This window comes from Primulina huaijiensis, chromosome 3 (genome assembly GCF_012295235.1).
Source record: "Primulina huaijiensis isolate GDHJ02 chromosome 3, ASM1229523v2, whole genome shotgun sequence".
Lineage (NCBI taxonomy): Eukaryota > Viridiplantae > Streptophyta > Magnoliopsida > Lamiales > Gesneriaceae > Primulina > Primulina huaijiensis.
The window spans coordinates 6,830,445-6,852,943 of record NC_133308.1 but is presented as its reverse complement, the minus strand read 5'-3'; the positions used below and the strand labels follow the sequence as shown (position 1 = coordinate 6,852,943).

The window sequence follows — 22,499 nt, the reverse complement described above, 5'->3', positions numbered from 1 at the left end:
ATATCTTTTTATGTTTTTTATTTTATGGACATTATAAAAACCTCTTATTATGTTTTGGTATGACCAAATCTAAAAAGTGCCCTAATTTTTTGAAAAAATATTAAAACATGGATGAAAAAATAGAAGGGAGAAAGTATAAATTTCTCACATTTTAAATCTGCTAAATCCACTCACTGAAAGATAACCAGCTTCCACATTTTAGAATATTTCTTTTTATAATAATATGCATATTAATTTATCTCATAGACTAATAAGTATGGCATATTTTATCGATATTTATAATATTTATATGTGCGATAGTAGCTAGTATTGTATGCCTTTGTGAGCTTCCCATTTAAGACTGGCATCAAAGCTTATCCCTTTTTACTTTAGTGGGAGGATAAAGACATCCTTTACTTGAGAATAAATAAGACGTCAACCACCTTTTTCATTCTATGTCAACACCAACAAGAACATTAAAAGGAATTTCATTAGCCAAAATACAGGTAGTGGAAATTAATCAGCGAACAGAATCTGTGTTAGTTATACGGCACAATGCAATTTAATCCATAACAGATGGACATGGCCATATTCCTAAATGTGAACTGAAGCAGAAGGGTGGTGGTGAAAGTGGATTCCATGGCATACGAAACCAAATAAAAAAGAACCCCCCAGCGTATATAAAAAGCCGGACATATACTGATCTGATCACACACAACAGCATAGTTTTCCACCTCTCTTTCTTTTTCCGCTTTGTTGAATAGTGTATAATTTTGTTGAAGTGAATGCCGGCTGGTGCGAAATCTTCCCTTTTCGTGTAATGTGGGAGATTTCGGACCAGGCTTCATTCCCCTCAACTGCCACCCTCAACAGAGAGGATGGATGTGATTCTTATATGTATAGGTTGCTACGTGAACCAGGAAGAGATGGGCCACTCAAAAATCATTTGGTGTTATCTCCTCAAAACCACGATCAACCTGCATCTCAAAAGTACCGCAGATTAGCAGTAAGCTGTATTATTTTCAGTACTAGTTTTGATAAAAAACTGAAGATATGGTTATTATTTTTGAATAGCGTGCAGTGTAAGAGAAATTATTCCTTCAATGGCAAAAGCAGAATTCCCAAAATGTGAGCATAAGAAAACAAACATATTTGAAGGACATGAATCACATGGCGTGTGTTCTCTACTCCCAACTTTGAAATAAAGTCCAGAGGAACCTCATGATTGATTACCACATCAAGCAAAATCTGTTATTGATCTTTATCTCGGTTCTGATCAAAGTGCATAAACAGCAAGTCGAACAAAGATGTTCCTTTGTCCACAAGAAGAAATTGCCCGTATCAAAATGTTATACGTTGTGGACAATAGTATCTAATATACGACGACTTGAGTCAAGAGATTGCAGCACTACAAACTCTCGAAAACGCACAAAAATACGCATCAACTTTCAAGTACAAGAAATATAGTATGCAGCGAGATGACAAGAAGAAGATTAATGATGTATGAGAGAGAATATTTATAATTGACCACCGAATGCGTAGAAGAGACACGGCTTTACGGACCGGATGCATAGAAGAGTCAACTCTCTGCGAGAAGTCAAGGGAGACATTGTTTGGTGCAAACAACATCATGGAGCAGATGCAACCTTAGCCAAGAGACGCGCACACTGTTTGGTGTGTTCATAATCAATGGAACGCACGCACCCGCACGACAAGACGCGCAGCATCGCACCTGGTTCCGTGCCGCACGTTTAAAACCAATGAAACACGCGCACCCGCGCGACAATACGCGCAGCAGCGCGCATAATTCTGTCCCGCGCACACTGTCCCCGCAGGAGCCCCGCATCCACGCGAGAAAACGTGCCCCCGCACACCTAGTTCTGTTCGTATGCATCCTGGACAGCTTTGTGCACGCTGTAGCGCGTTCCTATCGCGCACCAGCGGGTGCTACTGTTAACAAAATTTATTTTCCCAAATAAATTTGGTCCAAAAAGATTAATATTGGTCAAAGACCACACCACGCCAAAAAAATCCTTGATCAGCTGGCATGCATAGAAAAAACTGGACAAACAACGAATGCAAAGAGAATAAATTGACTTGGTGATTACCCGTCCAAGATAGCCACTGGATCTACTCATAGCTACTTGTGATGCAATATAGTGTTCCAAGTATTGCGAGATATTTAAAAAGAAACCAACCCCGTTGCTAATTTCATAAGATATGGTTACACGTTTCTTGTGACCTTGTCGGTCTCATTCACGTGATGATCGGCTGATACAATCCGTTCATTTAGCGCAAATTTAGGCCATGATAGACATGCAAATAAGTTGAGCTACTAAATTTGTTCCTTACCGATGCAACAGAAAAGTGTGAACCATATTGCCACATATTAGTAACTAAGTATACCATATATATTCAATAAACAGGCAGCAGCAGGAGATGAAGACTAAGAAGGACCAACATAAGAGGATCAAGAAGTGTAGATGATGACGTAGAACCATGGCTATGATTACATGAAACTATGCATGACCGGAAACCTTTGTCGCTTTCAGGAGAAAAAGAAATTTTAAAAAAAAAACCAACCAAGCCTTACCAATGAGAGAGACGAAGTATAAAATAAATAAACTCTTCGCATCACAACGGATATAAGTCTCTTTATTCAAAGATTAAACAAATAAAATCAGAGTTGTAGAATAGAGAGCATACTAATTATATTAGCCATTATCCCAGATGGAAACTGCTTACAGCCATCATGCGTTCACAATAAGCACTAGTGAAATATTGGTAGCCGAACCTGCATTTGACCTTGAAATTTTTTGGGAAGGTCTATAAATGGAGGATTCAGGATGCAGCTTCTAGGAAGCTTCACAAGCCCAAAAAATAAGTTATAAAATGGATCTTGTTTCAATAGGTCAATAAGCTCAATTTTGGTTCAAGATTTTGAGTCAGATGCTCATCCTTGTACATAAAGGATGATTTTTTCTTGATTAATCAATGAGTACATTGCATTCTCCGATCTACGTTTTCCGCCATATCTTCAGTAGTGATCAAATTGTTTCTATAAAAAGGCATGGATGCAAAAGAACCACCTCTGTACATGCCCCTCGGATGGACGACATCACATGTCATGTACTAACTTCAACTTTTCAGGAATTCGAATAAAATTGTTTCCTTCTTGAACCATAAAAGTAAAACAATAGTCTCCAGACTTGCTTTCCTTTAAACTATTGACCATATTATCAATTTACCCCCAGTGAATAACTTGTACCAAGATCTTAATCATTTACATGGACTGCTAAATTCCTTCTCTATGCAAAGAATATGGAGTCAACATAAAAACATTTGGTTCAAGAAACATGTAAATGCAAACAAAGACTAACTTTTGGTGCCATAAACTCTCAACCACGATGTTTTCATTTTCTGCCATCTTAATCCAGCTAACTTCACACAACAAACAGTGAAAAACAATGAAAAAGTGTTTGACTTCTTGCACATTCCACGTACCAAAAATGAAACCACACAATCAAAGGAAAATCTTTGCTACACACAATACTGACTGATCAATATCAGGCAAATGGAAAACTAATTATATCAACCAACAAGCTGTAAAACAAGTAGTAAGGTATGAGAAGCGGGTCTTCTACTAATTCACAGCAGCTAAAAAATGGACAAACATGTACTTAAAAACTCAACCAATTAGCCACTTAATCCTAGGAACAAGTTTTGATACATCAAACTGGATATCTATCACCTTAGTTACATATGAAATTTCATCACGGATGTAAAACTCCACACTCCCACCATCCCGGGAATGAAACTTAAAAAGCAGAAAATAAAAGTTGAGATAAGAGGAGCCATCACTCACATAATTCACACTGTCACGTACAGAACTTGAATCAACACTTCAATTTCCTTGCTAACAGATGATGCCTCATTCTATTCGAACCGCCTGGCAAATTGAACATGTTCCAGAGACATTACAGCCAATTAATAAATAACAAGCTAGCAAGAAAGGATACAGAAGCCATAATAAACATTCAGTGAAGAACGAAATGGGAGATAATACTATTATGATAAAATTAAAGATATGAAACGACTGAAATTTGAATGCACGGAAAAGATTTCGTTACAATTTTCCCATCTAATTTACAATACTATCCTTACAAACAAGCATATCATCTCAAAATATCCTATCATCACTTCTTGCCCTTCTTCGCGGGTGATTTCACAGTTTTCGACTTTACACTTTTCGCTGGAGCCTTCTTCACCGGAGTCTTCTTCACAGGAGCCGCCTTCTTTGCAGGCGGAGATTTCTTCGCAGCCGCCGTCACTGCTGTGGTTTTCTTTCCCGGACTCGACCTGGTAGTTCTCTTCGCAACCTTGGATGGAGGTTTATTCTCAGTCTTCGGCTTCTCCGGTGCCTTTCTCTTGGCCGCTGCCTTCTTCGGAGGAGCAGCAGCCTTCGGCTTCGCGGCAGGTTTAGCCTTTGCAACCGGCTTTGCCTTCGCGGCCGGCTTGGATTTCGATGCGACGGTAGCCTTGGGCTTCGCAGGGGTAGCCTTAGCCGGTTTTGCTTTGGAAACGGTGACCTGCTTTTTCTTGGGGGCGACGGCTTTGGGCTTTGGCTTGGCAGCGGACGGCTTCTTCTGAGCCGGTTTTGGAGAACGAACCGGTGGCAGCTTGAAAGAGCCCTTGACTTTCACAAGCTTACCATTCTCCACAAGCTTCTTCAATTGAACGAGCAGCAGCCTCCTGAAATTAGGTGGCAGATTTTTCTGCTTCGCCTCGACAAACTTAGCAATAGCAGGCTGACTCGATCCAGTCCTGTCCTTCAGAGTCACGATAGCGTCTTTTACCATCTGCCCGCACAAAGATAATTACATCCCAATTCATTACAATAACACCAAAATCTAAAACAAGAAAAGCAATTAACTTGATACCTCAAAATACGTTGGGTGCGTGGGTGCACTACGCTTTCTGGGTGCAGCCACTTTCTTCTTCTCTGAATCTTTGGCTGCAGTCACTTTCTTCTTCTTCGGCTCTTTGGCTGCAGCCTTCTTAGTTTTGGATCTTGCAGGCGGAGGGTCTTTCACATCCGTAGACTCCTCGACGACGTTTAGCTCAGCAACCGGCTTAGCTTCGACCGGGACAACTGCTTCTTCAGGGGAGGCCATTCAGAATCTTGTCCCAGACTAGGGTTTGCACCGATTGGGAATTAGAATCGATCAGGAAACGGATATATCTGTGGAAATGAAAGAATCCCTTCTTTGTTAACTGTGTTCCATGGTAGAAAATTTTGAGGCATTAAATAGTAAGGTTTCGGTGGCTAATATCCAGAAGACGAAAGCCAATTGGTTAGTAGAGATTGACGCGGATTCACGCCTTCGAAAATTTTTAAATTTGGACCGTGGGATTGAATTTAATCTACGGTGGCGAATGTTGATGAGAAGGACTGGGATTGGGATGTAGAGCAAAGGATGTTGTTTAGGGGGATGAGGGTGTGTTTTTGGGCTTCATTGATCTGTAAATAAATAGAGCTAGGGTTGACAGATTGAGGTGTGGTTTTTTGTTACTTCAAGAGAATTTCTTAAGCTTTCTAACGAATTTTTGGTTAGATGTTATAGGTTAGCGGTTCGTTAGATATCACGTCCGGAAGCTGCAGTGGTCGATGCAACGTTTTTCACAGAGCATGTCTTGGTTTTCCAACGCTATTCGAAAATGTACAAATTTTTATGCCGATTTCAACGTCACATCGGATACTAAACTAATGTAGGAGCGCATAGCATCAAGAATCGCAGAAAATCGTCGAGATTTGATCTGAAAATTATGGAATTAAAATGCGTCAAAGATGACCACTTTCAAAATATTGTGTTGGATGGTGATTTATTTCATGTAAGTTACATTCAACCGGAAATTTAGTTTGGTATTACGATAATCTCACGGTGGATTGTTGTATATCCATCATTTTATTTCTTACCATATACAATTATCGGTACGGTGAATCAAATACTTTATAACATTTCCATTTGTGGTACAATAATGTGTTTGTACGTGATTTGTGTGTAGTTCACACAACATGCTGAATCATTAAACAAATCATAAATCATTAATCTCATTACGATTTCTTTTTAAAAAAATAGAATCTTGTCCATAATATATTTGTATACTATCACTCCAAAATTTATTTAACGTATAACTTGAATCCCATAATACAAAGTATAATCACTTTCATTAATATGAAAATTGATTTACACATAATAACGTGTATATATCCAAAGATTGTGACATTGATGGACATACAATTTATATTGGAATGTATGTATTGGAATATTAAGTTGAAGTTGCCATCTAAACATATATATATTGAGCTCAAATCTCAGTAGTTACTATATACTTATTTGAATACACTATGGGGTCGTGTGTGGCATCCATATTCTTATTTATCATGATCTTCTTTGTAGTGAAAGTCGGTTTTCGCATATTATATCGAGTAAGATAATCTTGTTGTGATCATTTTCTTGTACTTTTAGACATCGTTTGATTCATAAATAAGAAAATGCAATCTGTACAATATAGTTATAATAAATCAATATATATGGATAACATATTGATTTATAACTCTAATTTTTTTGTAGAATTTAAGTATGAATTTGGATAAAACAAAAATATATAATTACTTAACGCATCTTCTTTCATACCAAAATGATGTTTTATCCTGTAATTGACATTGTCCAGACGAAACCTAGTACTATATGACAAAATGTGTTACACATCCATTAATTGACAGACTCTGCTTATATCCTATTGTTCTGCTTTACAAAACAAACTCAACGTGCTTGCTTAAAAAACTAATAATTATGACGTGCTCAATTTTAAGAAACATTATTTCATTTGGAAATAAATAAATAAATATATATAAAGGAACCATAGGCGCTTATTTTTCAACATATCAATAGATACACATTGATAAATATTAATATAATTGTATAATAGAGTCCACATATTCTCATAATTATATGATATTACTTATTTTGAGCTTAAACTCTCATGGATTTGTTTTAAAATTTACTCAAAATATCTCGTATCAATATAGATATATTTTTATCACTCGAGAACGAAAAACTTTGACATCACTTCATCAGAAATAATGTGCTGAAAAAAGACATCAAGCTAGAATATGTCTACCGATCAACAGGCTGCCGATATTTTCATCTAATCATTATCGGAGGCTAAGTTTTTTTCATTTCCGTAACATACTATGACTTATTGATTTATCTGATTATATGCATATGTTTAAGGGGGAACTGTATCTCTATATTAGTTTTTTTTACCACATCGGTAAGACAGTTGCTCTACCAAAAATATACCTCCTCTAATTCTATTATGTCCATATTCGGTAGATTTTATCCTATAATATGGTCATCTTTTCTCGTTTTTAATAAAAGACCTTTCAAGGGCAACCAATGTGTGAGGACTCGTTATTCTAATAATGATTTATTAACATGCAATCATGATTAATTAGTAAAAAACACAAAAGTGAGTTAAAAATTTGTGTCTAACACAATAAAAATTTCGATATAACCTTTTCGTAAATAGTACATAGCAGAAAATCAAATACGCAAAATAAACAACATATGTGCTCAATAGCCACAACATAAATAAGTGTCGGTCAGACATAATCATGACATATACAAACCAAAAATATCATAGAGCCGACAATGTTCAATAATAATATAATACAATCATCCAAATATATACATATAGTATTTGGGATATGACAATACTACGCAATACCTAAATACAATTGAGCTCCGTGGCGCCCCAAACCTCACCACGTAATCATACAACATGTGACGTCATATGCATAAAAATTTTCTTTTCAATGACGTAATAATATAATGCATATACGACAAAATAGTGCAATCACCACACTATCTACGTCAGTATAACAGAAACAGTATAATAAATACACACATACAACTCAAATAAGACAATAAACTATACTGTCTCTATCTACTATAAACTACAGGACTGTTTGACTAGACACACCTAGTCCTTCACCACTATCATGTCTCACAGCAGAGTCCTGTAACCTGTCCAACAGAAACAACCCCCAAAGGGTGAGCATACACAACAATCATGAGGAAATACTCCCTTTGATGTCTCTGGATAATCAAACCACCAACGATATCAACGTCATCACTCCCATACTAGTGCAACAACAACATCGACGATACGTCACACCCCAACACCGGCGACAGCAATATCGTCGAACGAATAACATCAACGATACGTCGCACCCCTACTCCTGCGACAGCAACATCGTTGAACGAATAGCATCGACGATACGTCGCACCCCAACACCGGCGACAGCAATATCGTCGAACGAACAACATCAACGTCACGTCTCCCAACAAACGACAGCCAACAATATCGACGATAATAAACAACAACAGATATAATATCAGATCACCCAATATCAATGATTTATCATCGTTCAACGCAATAGTATTCATCAATATTAAACAATAACAACATATGCTCGTACGTCAACACGTACCTGATAATTGAGTATATATAAAATCTGGCTATTTCTTTGATCCCGAGGCTTGTGTTGTATCTAAATAATTCAACAACAATTATTAGATCATTGTCACCGTATCAACACAATCATAACAACCTCAATATATCACATCAAATAGCCCAACAACAATTAATTCAAAAAAATATAAAATTCAATTAAAAATTCTTATCGTTCATCAATTTAATATTGTAGTGTATTTAATTCACAATACTACCATCAAATACACCCTAATAAATTAACTTCAAATAATAGGCTATTTTACAACAGCCGTCGAATTACAAAAACGTTATATCAACGTGTAGCCTATACTTCATAGACTCCGAATATATAATCAGAATCAATAACAACTGACAAACAACTCTGCAATCTCAATTCAACGATTACAAATCCCTAATTATAATAAATTAGGAATAATTCAAAATAACACCACTATAATCTTCTCTACTTCGTTAAACTATACATTATTCAACAATTTTCAATTTCTGTATGATTTAACAATTAATCAGATTTATTCCAGAAATCGACGAATTTCAAACATCCCCAAAACTATAAAATTTATACCTCAAATTGAAGACCTCGTATCAACGATTCCANTGTATTATATTATAATATAATATATAATATTGAACTTTTTCAACGCCGATATATCAATTTGGACCAGTCAAACGATCAAATTTTCCAAAACTCAAAACATGAAACTTCTATATCTTTCAGTGTTCTACGTTATATCCAAATTTCAAATCATTTAGATTTCATATGACCAACATATGTCATATTTCATTATTTAAAAATCGTTAATTATTTAGTAATATCATATTACTAAATCAACAACTTGTGATATTCACTTCAGTCATTACAAGCTCACTCTCAATGAGCTCTGGTATTTCCAGATGATTCATCTCGAATACCTGAGGTAGAGCGACTTGCACCACCTGTCATGTCCACACACGAAAGACACAATAGCCCCCTCTCGTGGGTCAGAAACCCCAGTACGAGACATCAAGAAACCACAATATATGACATAGAAATGCAATGATGTCATGTATAAATGCAATGCATGAATATGTGCAAGATATCAAGATGTCAAGATTCAAATGATCGGTATTAACAATCACACATAATATGATCGAGCTGGTCCACAACTCAGCGGACCGTGCTTGGGATATGGCCTAACCTCGAAGCGAGCAACTACCTAAGCAGGACCGAATCAAGGTAGCCAAACATCTCCATGACACAATATCATATCATTTATATAACTGATCTCAACCGAAAAATTATTGGATCTCAATAATTAATAAGCTCAATATGATATATTCAGTGATATTGATGTGTCTAAATAAAATAAAAATATATGTGGACAAAAGAAATATGTTATTTTATTTTGCACATCAATTATCAACTGATAATATGCATGTCAGCTTATAATATCACATAAATCAACAAATAGCAAATAAATCATACATATGATCATTAGATGCCTTTATCAGACATCTTGAAAATAACTGATCTCTAAGTCCTTCAAACAATTTTACAAATAATTTAAATCCTCAAGAAAATTTTGGAAATGTCAACTCAGACAAATCACCTTAATATTAATTTAAATGGTCTTATTATCGTATAAAAATTCAAAAACCATTTAAATTAATTAAAATTTCAATTTCAACTATTTAGGAAGCTTAAATTCCTAAAATTCCAATATTCGATTAAAATACCTAAAATAAATTATTTATATTTTAATTTGTCGTAAATATTCTATATAGCTTTAAATGATGCTAAACTAATATTCAATCGATTAATTTTTTAAATCCACAAACTTTAAATTTTATCTCAAAAATTCATAATTTTAAAATTAAATATTTTATTATCTCGAATTATTGCGATAAATTTTAATAATTGTCAAACGATCATAATTTTCACAAATGATCAGATTATTAACTCAATTATAAATTTTAAGTTCGCTTGATTATATCTCTAACTCACACAATTCCGGAACTTACAACAATAACCCAATAATTTATCGATATTAATACAATATTTAACTCAAAATCGAATTAATTATGAAAGAGTAAATTATACCCTCGGGCAGCTTTGAAACTTTCCAAAACAAGGCTACAAAACGAGCCTAAATAATAAGCTCGTCGGCAATAGACCGCAAACCAGTCGAAAAAGACGACCGGAATTGCACAGAAAACAGGGCCGATTGAGTCGTGAGCTTTCTACAAAATTTTGATATAAAAACAAAGCTTATGATATAGGGAACAAAAGCTCTCAATTAATTTTGAGTTTTGAGCAGCAGAAGGCAGCGATTTCGGGCGACGAAGTTGCGGCAGTTTTGACAAGGTATCTATAAAAAGGTGAAAAAAATTGATACCAATGGATAGCTCTAGTCGATATCTTTCCAACTGTATATTTACTTAAATTTTCCGACAATCGACGACAAAGATACGGACTGTCAAAGTTTCGAAAATGATTGATGAACTGTGAAGAAGGTTACGAGAAAGTTTAGATGTATGAGGGGAGAGAGAAAATGAAGTGAATTGATAAAGATGATTGTTGGAACATTTTATGTTCGCAATCTTGATTTTGATTTTAACAAAACTTGTTATTGTATTTTTAATATATTTACTCATGTGTGAAGTGAAAAACACAAAAAGGAAACTGAAACTGAATTTCTGACGAGCTTTGGTGTTTTGATGATATCTCTAAGCTAGATAAATCAAATAACAATCCGCCAACTTGAATGATTAGAAAACTTAATTTGGAATAAGTAGTAATTCACGTCAGTTGGGAAAAATCGGAAGTTATCAAGGTCTAATTGATCGCTGAATTAACAAAATGATTGTAGGAAAACAACAATCAGTTGGGTATGAGCAGTTGCGGTATTTTTATCATATCTCTCAGCTCAATTATTAAAATGAAGCGATTCAGTATGCGTTGAAAATATAGAACGATGATCTACAAATCATCTTCAGAAGTCAAAGTCTGAATCAAAGCTTAAGATGTTGATAAATAACAATGAACCTACTGATTTTGCATAAACCAAAATCAGTAAGGTTGATTTCAGCACACCAGTTGAACTGCTGACCAGTTGAGCCACTGACCAGTTGAACTACTGACTAGTTGAGCTATTGAACCAGTTAAGCTGCTGACCGGTTGAGCATTTGATCAGTTTAGGCATTGGAAAATGTTCAGCAAGACGAATTTGACCGTTGAAATTTCAGAAACAGTACAGAAACTTTACAAACGGTCATATTTTTGTATCTAATGTATATATCATTGTTGGGGCACATAAATACAACATCTTGAAGATCAAACAAGAGCTTTGAAAGGGATTCAAAGCATGGGCAGTTAGCTTGAATAAATCAGGAAATAGAGGGCACAAGCCCTCGTGTGAGGATACATTTGAGATGTACACTGTAAATGATAAATTTCTCACACACAATCACTTACACATATACAAGAGAGTTGAACTTTAAAGATTAGTTGAGTGAGTCTCTACACAAAGACATTAAAGATTGTGTTCATAGTCTTGGCACAAAGACGTTAAACAAGTGTTGGCTGAGAGGTGCTGCCTTCAGTCTAATTAAGTGCTAGGAGTTCAGTTAGGCAGTAGTGTAAGTCCTAAGCTGAGTGAGTTTGTACAAATGGTGTATAAATCAAAATCTTCTAGTGAATCCTTCCCAAAGGGAAGAAGAGGTGACATAGGAGCATTTGAAGTCTCCGAACATTCATAAACAAATTTGTGTCTATTTATTTATTGCATTTACTTATCATATCCATTGTTTTAAAGATGCATTGTTGAAGCATTTTATGTGTTCTTCAAATACCAAAATATTACATACCAAATGTTAGATAAAATGCTTCAATCAAAATATTTTCGCTCATTCAACTTGAATATATTTTAAATGTTTTATAAAATATTTAATCGATTTCTACGAAAGATTATTTCGAGTGTCTTTCACTTGATTTGAAAGTCAAAGTCGATTTAATTCATCAGTGTTCAATATTTCAAGAATCGAGCTATTGTAGCTCAAAGATAATCCCCCTAATCGATCATGTCAATGATGGTGCTCTATTTTTCATTATTTGGGTTCAAACTTGACCTAGCTCTTTTTATTTCTAATTCATTGTTTTATAAAATCCAAATATTCATTTTAATAACGTCTATAAACTAATAATTTATAATACATATTTTACACAAATAATTTAATTATTTGATTTAATTATTTAAATTTCTCTTTTTAAAACAATCAATCTTAATTCTTGCCAAATAAAAGGGTAATTAGCATCGAGTCATTACATTTCACCCCCTCTAACAAAAGATTTTGTCCTTGAAATCGAAATACACCACACAACTGACATACAAAATAGTCAAAATATCTACGGAAAGTCAGAGTACATGGAATAATTTACTCAAACAAATGAGATAATTCTTGATGTATTTTAGCGTTGAGCTCCCATGTAGTCTCTTCAGTTCCATGTATACTTCATTTTATCAAAACAAGTCAAATCTTCTTATTTCAAAGTTGCTCATCCTTTCCATCAAGAATTTGTATATGATACTCAACATAGCTAAGAGAACTGTCAAACTCCACATCGTCGGGTCTCAGAACATTAGTGGATCTGGCTCATTCCTCCGCAAAATATATACATGAAACACATCATATATAGTAGACATACTCTACGGAAACTACGATCTATAAGCTAATAAGCCGATCTTCTCAACAATAGTATACGATTCAATGTAATGTGGATCCAACTTCCCTTTTCACCAAAATCGCATCATGCCATGGAACGGTGGCACTTTCAAGAAAACTTGATCGCCAACCTGAAATTCCAAAGGCCTATATCTTTTCCTAAATCAAATTAATCTTTTCATTCATTTCTTCAACAAACTAAAGTTGTAACATTGGTTTTTCTCCGATCACATTCCAACATACGGGATCGACACCTTTTACCATACAAAGCTTCGAATGGTGTCATCCCAATAGTTGTTTGAAAATTGTTGTTGTAGGAGAACTCAACAAATGGTAAAGATTCTTGCTAGTTTCCACCAAAATCCATGATCACTAATTGTAACATATCTTCCAAATTTTGTATATTTTTCTCTGTTTGTTCATTGCCAACTTAGCACAAAAAGTATTCTAAAGATTACTTCAAAACTTGGAAGCAAATTTAAGATCTCGATCAGATACAATATGCAATGGAACTCCATGCAACCGAACAGCATTATCCACACATAATCGTGCCATTTTATTATAAGTACGATCGTATGAGATAAAGTGTCTGATTTGGACATTATGTCGACTATCACCCAAATAGCATTACAACCTCTGTTAAGTTTGGCCTGGACAAGTGAGTCACAAAGTCCATTGCAATATGTTCTCAGTTCCATTGTGGTATTTCTAAATTCTTTAACATACCCCCAAGTTTCATCCCCCCGGCTTTAACCTACTGGCATGTCAAACATCTTGCTACAAATTCAAAAATATCTCTCTTCATCGCATCCCACTAGAAATATGGCTTCAATATGTTGTACATTCTATGACTACCAGGATGAACACTATAACGGCTGCAATCTGCCTCTTGAAGCAATTCTTCTCTCAATCATGTGGCTTTTGGTACCACTAACATGTTATTCTTTCATAAACAACCATACAACGAGATATTGTATTTATCTGGGTTACCAAACAAAACCAAGTCTTTTGATTTTTGAACCTGTGGTTCAGTCTTTTGAGCTTTCTTGATATTCAAACTAATTTTTGACTCAAATTGTGAAGCAGAAACAATAAAATCATTGTATTTTGACTGAAAAGTCAATCTAGAAGTACATAATTCATTATAATTTTGCAAGACATGGATAGATGCTATCATAACATCTTGATACTTTCGGCCTAACTCATCTGAAACTTGATTCATTCTTCTTGGCTGAATCTAACCATCGTCTATGTCTCGTATTCAGTTGTGATTGAGCAAACAGAAATGTCAAACTCTTATGATCTGAGTGAATAATAAAATGCGCACCATATAAATAATGTTGGCAAACTATTAAAGCAAAAACAATGCCTAATAGTTCAAGATTATGAACATGATATCGGATTCATGTGTTTTTAATTGCCTTGAAGCATAGGAAATAACTTTTCCATGCTGCATTAAAACACATCTCATACCTTTTAATGATGCATCAGTATAAACCACAAATCTACTTGATCCAGATGGCAATGCCAACACTGGTGTTTTTGTCAACTTCTCTTTCAATTTAAGAAAAATCTTTTTGCATTCATTTGACCAAATAAATCTTGTATCTTTCTTGGTTAGTTGGGTAATAGGTTGGGCAATCTGTGAAAATACTTCAATGAATCATCTGTAATACCCGACCAATCCCATAAAACTTTGAATATCCGGTACATTGGTTGGTCTGGCCCAATTCATGACTATTTCAACTTTACCTAGATCTACATATATTCCTTGGGCTGATATCACCTACAGATATTCCTTTGGCTGATATCACGTGACCCAAAAATATCACGTTATCCATCCAGAATTCACATTTCGACAATTTAGCATACAATTGAGAATCTCCAAGTGTTTGAAGAACCAATCGTAAATGATCCTTATGTTCCTGCTTTGGTTTCGATTACACCTGTATATCATCAATAAAGACAATCACAAACTTATCCAAAAAAATTATGAACACTTTATTCATCATATCCATAAACACTATTGGTGCATTTTTTAAACCAAACGACATTACTAGAAATTCATAATACTCATATCTAGTTCTAAAAGTTGCCTTAGGAACATCTTTTCTATAATCCGATGTTGATGGTATGCTTATCGAAGATTAATATTTGAATAAATCGAATTTCCTTGAATCTGATAAAAAAAGTCATCAATTCTAAGCAAAGGTTGTTTATTTTTTAGCTGTTTATAATCAATGCACATTCTCATGGAACCATATTTTTTCTTTTCAAACAATACATGTGCTCCCCAGGATGACACATTAGGGCTTGTATAACCCTTTTGAATATGTCTTGTAACTACTTTTTCAATTCTTCCAATTCTGTAGGAGCCATTCTGTACGGTGCTGTAGAGATCGGCATAGTATACATCATCAATTCAATGATGAAATCGATTTCTCGCTATGGTGGAAAGCCTGGTATCTACTCAGGAAATACATTAGAGAATTCCCTCGCTGAGACTAACGGTATCTTCGCCTGTGATCCTCGACCATAAAAATTCCATTTGTTACCATAGTATGACATAAATAGTACTACACCATGAAAACGATCTACAGTGTCTCGATAACTTGACAGTGTGCACATACCAATTATACAATAAAAAGCAATCATCGACAATACAATCCAATTTGTGATCAAAATTCTATCATCGAAATGCAACACACAATCTAACATCATTTGCCCAAATGGAATAAATCGACCAGCTGGCGTAGACACATATACAATTTCATGAAATGATGTAGTTCAAAGTTCATATTCATTAACATTATTTGATGCAATTAATGAATGAGATGTTCCCGTATCAAATAAATTTGTGCAGTATGATCGTAAATAATTTGACAAGTACCTGCGATCACCCCGTCAACAGCCTCTCTAGCCTGGTCCTTAGTCAAAGCTTATACTCGAACATGTTGGTGACCTTGAAAAGACTGTGGCATATTACCCATGACCTAAGTGTAACTAGACTGCTGGTATGACGGTACAGGAGCAAAGGGTCACTGAGATGAGCCACATGAAAAACTACCTCTGGCATAAGTAAACTATTGTGATTGTATCTGTCCTTGCTCATGGCTCAGACAAGCTCTGGCATAATGCATTGGATGACCACAATTGTGACATGATCCTTGTACTCCACTACACTGTGCAGTAGGATGTCTGCCACCACATCGATCACAGAAAATCATGGGGTACTGCACACCTGTCACACTCTGTGAACCGCTAGAACTAGATGAGCTGGAATGATTTTCTTTTTAAATTGTTTTCCTTTCCCTTTATTTCTTCTATTTGTCATCAAACATGTCCGGCATTTTGGCGGGCCTCTAAATGGCCAACCTAGCCCAACCCACCTTGGGCCGTGGGTTAGACGGGTCGACCCACTTATTTTTTTAAGAAAAAAATGCTTAACATTATCATAATAAACATAGAAAAAAAATATATTTAAGTCAAATAGTTTCATAAAATACTTAAAAACATTTAAATAAAAAATTAAGAAAGCATACAACATAATCCATAAAAAGTAAAGTGCTTAAATCAAACATGAAGAAATTAAACAAATACTATAAAGTCAATTCTCATTAAATTCCATTCAATCTTGATCTTCTACAATAGCTCCCTCCACTATGTCTATTATATATATAATCATCATTGGACATTAGGTGTCTAAAAGTCACAGTAATTATTTGATTGGATGTGTCTGCAGATGTGCTATTAGTATTATCTTTTATTCGAAAGCTTTAAACTTTCACATTAAGCGTGGAGATTCAAGAAAGCAAGTCTCAAAAAAATGAATCACTAATCAACCTCCAAATAAAAGAACCACAAAATGCGGGTTTATACAATGCAAACGGAAATACAGGAGGGCGATGTAAACTATAAGTTCATCGATCCTTATGTGAAAGATGCATTAAAAAAACCATTAACTATTTGATTGACTAGATTAATTCGATTTAAACATTACAGAAAATGGAGGAGAGCATAACATCTTCAAAAAGAAGAAGAAGCACAGATATTCAGATTTTACCAGAGTGAGTGATGGAGGCGAGGCGCAGGAGAAAAATAAGGAAGAAATAAGATAAGAGATTGATAGAGGTACAAGAGGCTTATTCCAATTTTTATCAACTCAACCCGTTCAATTTTTATAGCGGGGCGGGCTGGCCCGACGGGCCTGACCCGATTTGACAAGTCTAGTTGTCATTATACAAAATTTAATATTAAATTCCCAAAATATTCATTAACCTCAATATAATCCAAAGAACCGAAATAAAACCCAGATGCATAATTTATATGTCATATCCTTAAGATACTAACATATAATTCATGACAAGAAAGAACAAATAATTTCAAATAATCAAACACAAGCGCACAAATTTCTGGTGCCTAAATTCAAGTGTACTAACTCTAGTACGAACGTATTCCAATCTATGCTATGATACCAACTATGAGGACTCATTATCCTAATCAGGATTTATTAACATGTAATATAATTAATCAATAAAAAGCGCAAAAGTGAGTTAAAAATTTACGTTTGAACCTATAAAAATTTCGACATGATCTTTCCATAAATAAGACATAGCAGAAAATCAAGTACTCAAAATAAAAATCATATGCCCTCAATAACCACAACAATATAAATTAGTGTCGGTCGGACACAAACATAACATATACAAACAAAAAATATCATAAAGCCGACAAGGCTCGATAATAACATAATACAATCTTCCAAATATATACATATAGTAACTGGAATATGATAACACTACGCAGTACCTAAATACAATTTAGCCCACTCTTAAGGAGCTCTGGTATTTCCCGATGCTTCCTCTCCAGCACCTGAGGTTGAACCACTTGTACCACCTTTCATGTCCGCAAGCAAAAGACACGATAGTCCCCTCTCGGGGGTCAGAAATCCAAGTACGAGACATCAAGAAACCACAATATATGACATAAAAATGCATTGATGTCATGAATGAATAGGTGCAAGATATGAGGATGTCAAGAGTTAAATGATCATTATCAACAATCATACATAATAATGATCGAGCTGCTCCATGACTCTGCGGACCGTGCTTGGGATATGGCCCAGCCTCGAAGTCCGCAACTACCTAAGTCGTACCGAATCAAGGTAGCCAAACATCTCCATGACACAATATCATATCATATATATAATGGATTTCAACTGAAATATAACTGGATCTCAATAACGTATAGACTCAATATGATATATTCAGCGGTATTGATATGTTTAACTCAAATTAAAATGTGTATGAACTAAAGAAATATTTTATTTTATTTTGCTTATCAATTACTTACTGATAATATGCGCGTCCACATATAATATCACATAAATAAACAAATAACAAATAAATCATACATATGATCATCATATGCCTCTGTCAGACATTGTGAAAATAACTGATCTCTATGTATCTCAACCGATTTACCGATAACTAAAATCTTCAAGAAAATCCTGGAAATTTCAACTCAAACAAATAATACCTGATTATTAATTTAAATGATCTTATTTTCATAAAAAAATTTCACAACCATTAAAATTCACTAAAAGTTAAATTTCAACTATTTAGGAAGTTTAAATTCCTAAAATTCTAACATTCAATTAAAATAACTAAACTAACTTATGTCTATTTTAATTTGTCGTAAATATTCTATTTAGCTTTAAATGATGCTAAACTAATATTCAAGCGTAAATTCTTAAAATTTGAATTTTAGCTAAAAAATTCAAAATATTCAAATTCAATTATTTTATTAGCTCGAATTATTGCGATAAATTCCAATAATTATCAAACGATCATAAATTTCTCAAATTATCGGATTATTAATTTAACGATAAATTTAAAGTTCGTCGAATTATAGCTCTAACTCACACGGTTCCGAAACCTACAACAATAGCCCAATAATTTATCAATATTAATACAATATTTGGATCAAAATCGAATTAATTCTGAAAGAGTAAATTCTACCCTCGAACCAAGGCTGAAAATCGAGCCTGAATATTTAGCTTGTCGGCAACAGGCGGCGAACTCACCGGAGAAGACGACCGTAATTGCACAGAAAACAGGGCCGATGGAGTCGCGAGCTTTTCTGCAAAATTTTGATATCAAAACAAAGCTTACGTCATAAGGAACAAAACTCGTTAATCAATTTTGAGTTTCGAGCAGCGGAAGGGGCGATTTTGGGTGACGAAATTGCGTCGATTTTGACATGGTCGCTGATGCGATCCGAGTGAAATGGACGAGCTGGGTAAGGAGCTCCAACAGATCTGCTATCAAGATAATGAAGGAAATAAGAGCAAGAGAGAGTATATCTGTGATGAAGATATATCTCTGTAATATGGCTCCAGCTGTAACCTGCACACAAGGAGATGAACTCGTGAATGGGCGCCGGAGGGGAGTCCGGCGTGGCCACTCCGATGCTTAAGTCAGTGAATGACTCAACAAAAGACCAATGTAACCAAGTGATAGTTGTGATATTGGTGTAAGAGTGTAGGCAATAAAATGAATGAATCCCCAATGCAAAGAGATAACCTGGTATTTATAGTAGGGAATGTATTGATGACCTCGATCTGCGTGCTACCTACTAATTATAGTAGGGTGGCTACATTCTGACATGTCAAATCATACACTAGTCACATCCCGCCTGTCTGACTTTGTCAACCACTTGGATTATTGTCAGAGATAGGACGGTCGCCCACATCCTATCCTGCTAGTGTACTCGAGTGCGGTGCTCATATCGAGGTGGCCCGGTTAGAATGCCTACCGGGAACTTATATAAGAGTCCGGGTGTCGGGGCCTCGTGTCTCTCGGGCTCGAAATGGTCGAGGTATGGAGCCCCGAGCCAGGGTACGGTTCCCTGGACTTAATAGATAACCAGGGTGCGGAGCTCTGGCCTTCATGAATGGTCGAGGTGCGGAGCCCTGAGCCAGGTTTGAGAACCCTGGGCTTATAGATAACCAAGGTGCGGAGCCTTGGGCCGGGGAACATGTCCCGGGACTTGGGAATGGTCGAGGTGCGGAGCCCCGAGCCAGGTTTGAGAACCCTGGGCTTATAGATAACCAAGGTGCGGAGCCTTGGGCCGGGGAACATGTCCCGGGACTTGGGAATGGTCGAGGTGCGGAGCCCCGAGCCAGGTTTGAGAACCCTGGGCTTTTTATTGATCGAGGTGTGGTTCCCCGAGCCAGGGTATAGTGTCCTGGATCTTAGACAATATGTCGGGGCCTGATACCTCCCGGACTTTAAATAATGTGCCGGGGCCTTATATCTCCCGGACTTTGAATATACGGTGCCGGGGCCTCAAATCTCCTGGGCTTAAGATAATGTGCCGGGGCCTCGTGCCTCCCGGACTTTAAAAGATTTTTGCTTCTCCTGCTATATTAGTTTTATTAAAAACCAAATCACTAACCTGAAAATACTGAATCTGAATTCATTTCCGATAGAGTGAAACTTCTCTGGTTGAGCTAAATTAGGTGACTAATATAACTGTATGCTACTGAGTTCATAGCAAATGCTCTTCATGCCAATCCGGGATAGCTGCTGAGCTTTGAGCCCATATGAAATCTACATATAAGATCTGAGTGCCGAGCTGGTCGGACTTGTATGCTTGCCAAGCAGAGTTGGGCTTATTTTTGAATGGAAACCATATCTACGTCTTGAGCTCAAATTCCCACAGACGGCGCCAATGATGCGATCCGGGTGAAATGGACGAGCTGGGTAAGGAGCTCCAACGGATCTGCTATCAAGATAATGAAAGAAATAAGAGCAAGGGAGAGTATATCTGTGATGAAGATATATCTCTGTAATATGGCTCCAGCTGTAACCTGCACACAAGGAGATGAACTCGTGAATGGGCGCCGGAGGGGAGTCCGGCGTGGCCACTCCGATGCTTAAGTCAGTGAATGACTCAACAAAAGACCAATGTAACCAAGTGATGGTTGTGATATTGGTGTAAGAGTGTAGGCAATAAAATGAATGAATCCCCAATGCAAAGAGATAACCTGGTATTTATAGTAGGGAATGTATTGATGACCTCGATCTGCGTGCTACCTACTAATTATAGTAGGACGGCTACATTCTGACATGTCAAATCATACACTAGTCACATCCCGCCTGTCTGACTTTGTCAACCACTTGGATTATTGTCAGAGATAGGATGGTCGCCCACATCCTATTCTGCTAGTGTACTCGAGTGCGGTGCTCATATCGAGGTGGCCCGGTTAGAATGCCTACCGGGAACTTATATAAGAGTCCGGGCGTCTGGTTGCCCGGGGAGTAGAGCCCGGGCTTGCACCTGCCGAGCTTCAGAAGAATCCACCCTGCAGATTGACCCTGATTTGGGAATCCATCTGATATCCCGGGTCATCCATGACCCGGGCTCTTACAGGGGTATCATCAGTCGCGATAAACGTGGGAAAAATCGGTACCAATGGATAGCTCTAGTCGATAGCTTTCCAACCGTATATTTACTTAAATTTTTCGACAATTGACGATAAATATACGTGCTGTCAAAGTTTCGAAAATGATTGATGAATTGTGAAGAAAGTTACGGGAAAATTCAGACGGATGACGGGAGAGAGAAAATATTATTTGGGTTAAAACTTGATACGATTCATTTTATTTCTAACTCTCGTATATTATAAAATAAAAAAAAATATTTTAATATCGTTTATAAACCGATATTTTCTAATATATATTTTAAACGTATAATTTAATTATTTGACTTAATTATTTTAAAATTTTCATTTTAAAACAATTAATCTTAATTTTTATCAAATAAAAAGGGTAATTAGCATCGAGTAATTGCACAATGAGTTCATTTGTTTTTAAATTTAAATATCTTTCAAATCAATTATTTTCGGACAATTATTTTGAAATAACTCACAAACATGTTGACACATGTCTCCATGTAGTCCTTTATGGCTGGACCTATGTTTTTTCACAGCCTTTTCAGTAGAACATCAGTTGGAAATGCAAGCTCTTATTGACACGATGGAAGAGGAACTCCAGAAGCAGTCGGTATGTCACATTGGTTCCATACAATGCTCCAGACCCATCTGACGATCCTTCTTCATCAATTTCAGCAGCCAAAGCGAGCCCAACTTCAGGATATCAAGCAAAGGATGCTAGATGATCAGGGCAGTCCCAGCTCAAATTCAAGTATGATCAGTCTATGCCGGTTCTATGTCT

General features: G+C 36.0%; 1 protein-coding gene across 1 annotated transcript; it reads right to left on the bottom strand.

Annotated features, from left to right (window-relative positions):
• Nucleotides 1-4,028: 4,028 nt before the first annotated feature.
• Nucleotides 4,029-5,264, bottom strand: LOC140973408 (uncharacterized). Its single transcript, XM_073436161.1, has 2 exons — nt 4,920-5,264; nt 4,029-4,838 (listed from the first exon to the last, which is right to left on the bottom strand). The coding sequence occupies exons 1-2, from the start codon at nt 5,151-5,153 to the stop codon at nt 4,176-4,178; spliced, it is 897 nt and encodes a 298-aa protein (XP_073292262.1). The 5' UTR covers nt 5,154-5,264; the 3' UTR covers nt 4,029-4,175.
• Between the last annotated feature and the right edge of the window lie 17,235 nt (nt 5,265-22,499).